Source organism: Primulina eburnea, chromosome 14, assembly GCF_022965805.1.
Source record: "Primulina eburnea isolate SZY01 chromosome 14, ASM2296580v1, whole genome shotgun sequence".
Classification (NCBI taxonomy): Eukaryota; Viridiplantae; Streptophyta; class Magnoliopsida; order Lamiales; family Gesneriaceae; genus Primulina; species Primulina eburnea.
Window position 1 is genome coordinate 10,613,202 of NC_133114.1, and position 8,219 is coordinate 10,621,420.

The window sequence follows — 8,219 nt, forward strand, 5'->3', positions numbered from 1 at the left end:
TCTCAAAAAAGGTGTAATGTTTGTTTTTATTTGTTTATCTTGGAAACACAGCGGTGGAAATCTATCCAAATATACCCATTACAATATCGGAAATGTACGATCGTTTCTTCGTATTTTTAATCCTTTATTTATATTATTCACAACGTTTCATTTATGTTTTGAATGGTAATGTTTTTATAAAGAGCGGGTTTTTTTATATACGGGTTAACTCGATTTATAATTCTTTCATGAATTAAACCTGATCAAAAATCAGTAGCACAAAATTTATACGTAAAACGATCTCATGAGAGTCTAGTGTTTTATAAAAATATATAAACAATGAATAAAAGTCATAAATATTTAATTTAAATGACATTAATTAATAATGGATTATTTAATTTTTTTTAATGCTTAAACTCATATTAAACATATGTAATTTTGGAAACCTTGAAACTTGACCATCAGACATTTTGGAACCTTGAATTAAACGCATAGAAAATTATTTCCCCGAATAAATTAAGTTTTCTTGCAATAATTAGTCAAAATGGAGTCTCAGCGGTATTAATGTCCTTTGGTGGTAACAGTTAAAAGAAAGGAGAATACTCCGGCTGTGAGAATGTGTGAGAGAAACGTGTGCAAAGCATCCCTCAATGGTCTGAGGTAAATGTGGACATGACATTTCTCTTTAGTGTGAACTCATCCGCCTTGGCTGGGCTGATAGACTGCATTAAAAATCCGTCATAACTAGTTAGTGTGTGTGATAAATCAAGAGTAATTATCTGCATAACTCAACATTATTAAATCATGCGTGTCTCTCTCGTATTAATGGAAGTTGACATTGTAAGTTGGAGATCCAAAAACTAACATTTTATCGCATCATAAAGAAAGTATTGTAGGCGATGAGAGAAAAATCCCAGAACATTATCTAAGATTGTTTTGTCCCTCGCAAATTTTATTACCTAAAACAGTAAAATACTAAAATCATGTAAGTTTGGATCTCAATTTTCAGTGTTTCGATATACTATTTTTAAAATGAGTTTTTTGGAAAATATATTAGAGATAATGCATATTCTGGCTTTCTTTTTCAAAGAAAACAGTATAATCATGCAAGTGTTTGTCAAAAAATAATTTTTAAAAAAAACATCATTTTCAGAAGTTTTGACATACAATAAATTTTGTTAGGATATAATGAAACAAAATGATATTTTCTTCTTTTTTCAAGTAAAGAAACAAAATGACATTTTCGAGAAGGGATGAACTGAAATAATTGGAACCTGAGATATACTATGTTTTACCTCCCTACAAAAATGACCATGACAAATCTAATTCCACAAATGAAATTATCTAATTCAAATGCAGTATGACAAAAGTGAAACCCATCGTCATAATGAAGCAATACAGTCATATATGCAACAATAATAAGGAATTTACTGAGGAAGGGAGCAGGGTTAAAAGTTTTTAGTCGTGGTTCTGAGAAAGTCGAGAAAAAATTCAAGATATACAATGGCAGGTATAGATTAAAGAGCTACCAAAATTTACCTTAGCTAGCATGCGTTCTAGTCGCTGAACTTCTTTTTTGGCATAATCAGCACCTTTGTCCAAGCAACTCTTGGCAGCTTTCACGTATATCTTCCCGTATCTGAGAAAATTATGGAGAAGAACGTGAAAAAAATGCACCCCTACCAAATATGAACATATGTTGTGAATTTATTAATGAGTGATGAAATTACTACAAGCTTTCCTTCCCAAGGAAAGAGAAGCCCCAGGCACAAATTTGGACAAAAAGAGGCAATGCATCATGTATTCATATATTTTGTAAGAAATGTGAACAAGATGCATAGAGTCAACCTTGCGGTAGACCCTGTAAGTTTTTCAGCTTCCTCTTCTATCCGGTTGAATACAGCCTTTTTATCCTCATTTGTTGCACTTATAAATTCCTTCACTAAGCTATTTAGGGTCTCAACAACACCGGCCTAAAAGACGACAAAAAACCAAGAAGAATAAACATGAAGTACCAGATATGGAAATGCCTGTAAATTTGCTACTAACCTTAGAAGTCAATTGTCCTTTACCATTTCGACTAGTTCCACACTTTTCATTGATGAAGTTAACAAAGTCATCTAAATCTCTGCCACCATCATAATCTTCACCAGCCTTCTTGTCCTTCGGGAAGAACTTCAGGGTAGGAAAACCACTCACTCCATACCTGCTAGCAGGCCACCCATGGTTATCTAGACTGAAATTATCTCTAATATATGGTTGATAAGACAAAAAAAGAAGCAACAGGTGGTGTAACACATTTGTTTGAGTCTTACTTCTCTGCAAGATCCTTGTAATTATCAGCATCAACATTCGCAATCACAACATCTTCTTCCACGTCGAATGCTTTTGCAACCTTTTCGTAAGTCTACATGTAAAAAGCAGAAAAAGTTGTAGGTTTCAAATACATGCCTCCACGGGACATTTGATTCCTTAATGAGTCAAGAATGAACTTACAGGAGCAAGGTTCTTGCAATGACCACACCTGGAAAAGAAAATCATTGATCAGAAATTAAGAGCACATTTAAATGACTTAACACCATCATGCCAACGGAAGACTATGAAGTTGCTACAAGTGCCTAATATCGACCCATCTTACCCTGGTTTTCAGGAATGACACTTACCAGGGTGCATAAAACTCCACAAGGACATCTTTTTTCTCATCAAGTACAATTTCATCAAAGTTGTCGGAAGTTAGAACCACTACACTCGAAGGGATTTTAGCAATCTTAACATTTGTCCCTGAGAACACAACATACAGCATTTGAGAAAATAATGTAAAAAGAACAATGTAAGAATGAATCTTAATAATTATTATTAGAAGACATAAAACGATCGCATAAGTAGCCAAGTAGTGGCCATAGGCATCAAGCATGCTTTTATTTCCCATAAACAAAGCAAGATATATTTTTATTTTGGACTGAAATTAGGGTATCCATTTGCGTGAAACATGTATCGTCGGTCACTAAGAAAGAATGCCAACTTCAACAATAAACTGTTAAAAAAAATTAAAGTAGAGCCTTTAACAAGGTTAAAAAAACAGTGCACATGTTTCATCAAACATGATTCAAAATTTAGTGATGGGTGCTATAGTATGTAACCACCAAAACTTTTACCTCCTTCACTGTTTACAAATTCGGTAAGGGCTTCTGCACTACGTTCACCTTCATACCTAAGAAGCAGGACATCTATTTATTAGGAGTGCACAACTGGTAAAAAATATAATCTAACAGTTTGAAGCTAAACATAAAAACTCACTTTTTTGGCTCCAAAGAGCCCTTGGGAAACCATTGGATGGTGGGATAGCCAGAAACCCCATATTTACTGCAAAGATTTTTGTGCTCATCACAATCAACCTGCAATACAATTATTCAGCAAAGATTCAGACACCAACCAAACAAATAAAAAAATAAATAAGTATAATCTCCTATTCTCCTCTCATACTTAATTGAATCCTGATCCTAAAGAAGAATCAAATAAGTGCCACATTATATCATAAAACTCTCATACTTAATTGAATCCAGATCCTAAAGAAGAATCAAATGAGTGCCAAATTTCATTAGTGGTCACCAAATAGTTGCTCCTCAAATGAGAGGGAACGTTTGACTGAGTCATTGTGACATTCTTTAGAAGTCATGGTGATAAACTCTAGATGCTCTAGATGAATTAAAAGACAAACCATAAGTTTTAAATTTCTTAAGATGGGTAACAAAACCAATATTAAGATGCAGATTAAAAGAAGAACCGCAACCTTGCCAATCAAAACTGATTTGGCCTTCTTGAAACTCGCACCAAGGTTTTCATACTCGGGAGCAAGCTTTTTACAGTGTCCACACCTGAAAAGAAAGGATCGCACATTCTAAAAACCATAGTTGCGGTAGCAGCGAGAATTCCGAACAACTTCACGAAAATTTCACAACCAGAAAAAGCAGTTTACTCCCTATATTCATCAAACAGTAAACTTCTTACAGCTCTCATCGATTCAAAGAATCGCAGTTTACCATTGGAAATTGAAAAATAAAAATCTCGTTTTACACCGAATACAAGGTGACTGGTATGAAATCCCGATCAATCTACGATCTAGATCAACGGATCAAACTCCAAAAAAAATATTTCCACCACATTCCACAAAACTCAAACCACCAATTAGTCGAATGCATAATCTTAAACACTAAATCACAAATCAGAATCACCAGGAACTAAAAATAGAGAATCAGAAACATTCCATACCAGGGGGCGTAGAACTCAACGAGAGCTCCTCGATTTTGGCCAACCTCTTTCTCAAAGTTATCATCGGTCAACACCACGACATCGTCGGCAAACGCATGAGCAAACAGGCACAAAATCAAAGCGAATGCTGAGCAGATCCACAGTCTCGCCATTTTTGTGTTCTCGATGAGCTGTCTGACGAAGAAGCTGGAGATTTTGAAAATGAATTTATTCAGCAAACCGGCGTCGACTTTTCGAGACTCTACGTAGCTTTGATGGATTTTATGGTGGGCGTAGGGTCGGGTTTCACGGGTTCGGGTAATTCGGGTCGGGTATCCGAAATTTTCGGGTTGTTTATTTAGTACCCGAACCCGATTTTTAATCGGTGCTACTCAACGGTTCGGGTACCCGAAAATTTCGTGTGTAGTTGGTTACCCGATTTCGGATACCCGAAATTTTTGTCAAAAATTCTATCTTCTTTATCTCTCACGCTGCGTTTGGTACATTGGATTAGTGTAGTATAACACTATTAGTCAAACGTTTGGTTCAGTTTTTACACCACTAGGGATAACCATGGGCCCGTGAATCGCGTACCGTAGAAACGTGAAAATTGAAGAATTCAATCCCAAATTCAAGAAGGTATTCGTAGTCCTTATTTCTACGGTAGATGAGGAAGCTTGTCTCATTTCCTAAATTACCCTCCGCCCTACTTCTCATCATGATTGCGCATTTCTCACTTATTTGTCAACATGGACTGAAAATGGCCGTCGTCGTTCTTCCAGGAGGGTTAGTACATATCATCCATTGAAGTCCAGTTCGGCGCCTCAAATTGCTTATAAACTCCGTACTATCTGCAGGTAAATTATCTATTTCAAGGATTTGTTGTTATATTTTTGACCGACTTATTTCTCTCACAAATTTATCACCTTGTCTTCATTTCGGATGTAAATATTTAATTCCGTCACCGAGTTTTAACTTCAATCCAACACTTGAGGCTTCAATGGTGCATTCATCGTATTCTACATTACTTTTGCATAATTCATATGTTCGTTTTATTTAATTATAATAAAATTCTTATGAGTTCTCATATCGCCGAAAGAGAGTAGTTACAAAATACAATTCCCTTTACTAACTGTGTTTTTGTTAACATTGAATTACTACTGTTGTTCTGTGCGACTGAGTAATAATGTCTGCTCGCGTTGCCCATCGACGTCGTCTCACTCGTACCAGACCAGATTCCTATAGCATGACACAGAGAATCGATGCTCAATTTAGCCATTTGAATATGATTATTGATGCGGGTGATGTACAATGCGTGTTGAACTTGAGAATGAATTGAAACGCATTTGGAAGGTTGTGCTATCTTTTAATACATTTAGGAAGACTAACAGATTCTCAATATGTCCGCATCCAATAAAAGGTTGCAATGTTTTTGTCTATATTGGCACACCACAAGAAAAATCGGGTAACCAGTCATGATTACATGCGTAGTGGACAGATAGTCAGCGCACATTTTCATGAAGTTATGCGTGCGTTGTTGAAGTTGTATACGTTACTTCTTGTGAAGCCTACGCTTGTGGATGCCAATTGTGACATCGAACCTTGGAAATGGTTTGAGGTATTACGTTGTAAAGAAATTGATTTAGTTTTAAGTTTCTCCATCAAATTTTTTTAGTGAAACTAAGTATTGTTTGACAATTATTTACGTCGTTTCATTGTTTTGAAAGGGTTGTCTAAGTGCGTTGGATGGCACTCATATCGGAGTACACATTCGGGCCAGAGACAAAGCCAAATACAGAACTAGAAAAGGAAATATTGCGGTTAATGTGTTGGGGGTTTGTGATAGAAATATGAATTTCATTTACGCTCTTACTGGATGGGAGGGGTCTGCCGCAGACGCCAGGGTTTTAAGAGATGCATAAACTCGGGATGTTGCATTCAAGGTTCCAAGAGGTTATATGTGAACGAGTTTGTTGTCTATTTCTGTCTACTTTTTAATTTCCTGCCAACATTTACCATTAAAGCTTGGCCCTTTAAGAATAATTATGTCGTACGTAACCGTTGTGCAGGGTGTTATTATCTTTGTGACAATGGATACACTAATGCCGAGGGTTTTGTGACTCCGTACAGACGAGTAAGATATCATAGGGATGCTTGGGGCAATCGTGCGTCCGCACCACAAGATCACAAGGAGTTATTCAATTGGAGGCATTCACAAACAAAAAATATTATTGAAAGAGCATTCGGTTTGTTGAAAAAGAGATGTGCTATCCTTCGAAGTCCTTCGTTCTACCCCATGCATGTTCAAAACCAAATAATTCTTGCTTGCATTCTATTACATAATTTCATTCGTAATCAAATGCCCGATGATCCTTTAGAGGAATACGAAGATGAAGTTGGCAGTCCCATTCACGAGACACAAAATGAGTACATAAGCAGTTTTGAGGCGTCGAACGAGTGGGTTAATTGGCGAGATCAGTGCGCAATATCCATGTAGAACACCTACATTTAACTATTCCTTCTTGTAATATGTGATTGTCTGGGGCTGCACATCTTTACATTGTTTATCTAAATCTGATGTTGTAGTTGTTTTGAGAGCAACAAGTGTAATTGACGGAACTTTCTGTGAAGCACGTTGTATATGTCACTGAAATATTTTAATGTACCATTTTCTCCTTTGATGTTACATTTTAAGATTGTCAATGAATACTACTACATGTACTTATGATGTTGATTTAATGACAGAATTCTCCACTCAGCTTTCGTGTACTCATGGATAGTGTGCTACTTCTGGTAGCCGCAGTGCAAGGTGCAAGCAACCGGAGAAGACACGGCGAAGTTGGAGTGGCCGTGAAGAAGATGTCTTAATACAGTCGCTGAAAGATGTAATGACAAAGGGTTGGAAAAGCGAGAATGGTTTCAAAGCGGGTTACTTGACTTTGTTGGAGAATGCAATGCAGAAAGCAATACCAGGAACAAATATACGTGGGAATCCTCACATAAATTCAAAAATAAACGTATGGAAGAAAACATATAGTACTTTGGTGACGTTGTTTTCCAAGAGTAGTGTCGGTTGGAATGATAGTGATAAAACGATCGATGCTACAGACGAGACTTGGGAATCAATTCTGAAGGCATGTACTCTAAAATACTTTGAACTTAAGTTAAAAATGTGTACACAATACTCGTTCGCTTCATGTTTGATGCAGCATGACCCAAGTTTTAGAGCAATGCGACATAAGCAATGGATGCATTTCAATGATTGGGGTGAAATTTTTGGAAACGATCGAGCTACTGGGGAGCACTCAAAGAATTTTGAGAATGCGTTACAACAAGTTCTTAAACTTGGCGAAGACAATCCAAACGAAGAGTTCATTGGCGAGACTCGTACATTTATCCCTTTCGATGGTGCTGACGATTCCATATCTGAGACGCATACGCCAACGTCTAAAAAAATGCAGGTACATCTTCGAAAAGTAAGAAAAAGAAGCACAGGAGCGACCATGATGCATCAATAGTCGAAGCAATCAACAACCTCGCGCACATAACGAAAGACACGATGTCACAATTGATCAAGGAAATTTCCGCGGAGGACAAAATTTCTGATGTTCAAGATAAGGTTTTGGATGCATTGCAGGGTCTTACAGAGCTTTCAGAAGACGAACAAGTTGCTGCATCGAAGTTGTTTTTCAACAACCATAACGACTTGGCATTGTTCAAAAAACTTGGCGAGCGTGGAAGAATTTGCTTGGTTAAGAGGTTATTGCGTGGTGAGTAAGGGTCAAAGATTTTTGTTTGTTTTGGAACAATGGGTTTTGATTTTGTGATGAAGATGAACTTAGTTTTCGTAATGGTCGGTGATGGAGCTATTGTAATCTCATATTTTGTTCCTCATTGTCGAAGATGAAGATGTTGTTAGCTCTTTTTTTGTGAACTGCTTCCTGTGTGCTCTATTTTGTCAAGTACAACACTGTAATTTGTAATGAATTGTA

General features: G+C 36.7%; 1 protein-coding gene and 1 long non-coding RNA gene across 3 annotated transcripts; one reads left to right on the forward strand and one right to left on the reverse strand.

The window, feature by feature from the left end:
- Positions 1–462: 462 nt before the first annotated feature.
- LOC140812720 (protein disulfide-isomerase like 2-1) lies at positions 463–4,504 on the reverse strand. The gene is made up of 11 exons (XM_073171070.1): positions 4,249–4,504; positions 3,770–3,854; positions 3,277–3,374; positions 3,135–3,190; positions 2,643–2,760; positions 2,476–2,503; positions 2,295–2,386; positions 2,029–2,185; positions 1,828–1,952; positions 1,519–1,618; positions 463–701 (listed from the first exon to the last, which is right to left on the reverse strand). The coding sequence occupies exons 1-11, from the start codon at positions 4,398–4,400 to the stop codon at positions 627–629; spliced, it is 1,086 nt and encodes a 361-aa protein (XP_073027171.1). The 5' UTR covers positions 4,401–4,504; the 3' UTR covers positions 463–626.
- Positions 4,505–5,522: 1,018 nt separating this feature from the next.
- On the forward strand, positions 5,523–7,250 carry LOC140813265 (uncharacterized). 2 transcript variants are annotated; one of them, XR_012113868.1, is made up of 3 exons: positions 5,523–5,845; positions 5,955–6,180; positions 6,358–7,250. It is a non-coding gene; the product is annotated as an uncharacterized lncRNA (long non-coding RNA). The 2 variants fall into 2 exon arrangements; XR_012113867.1 differs by having other exon boundaries at positions 5,524–5,845; positions 6,297–7,250.
- The last annotated feature ends 969 nt before the right edge of the window (positions 7,251–8,219 follow it).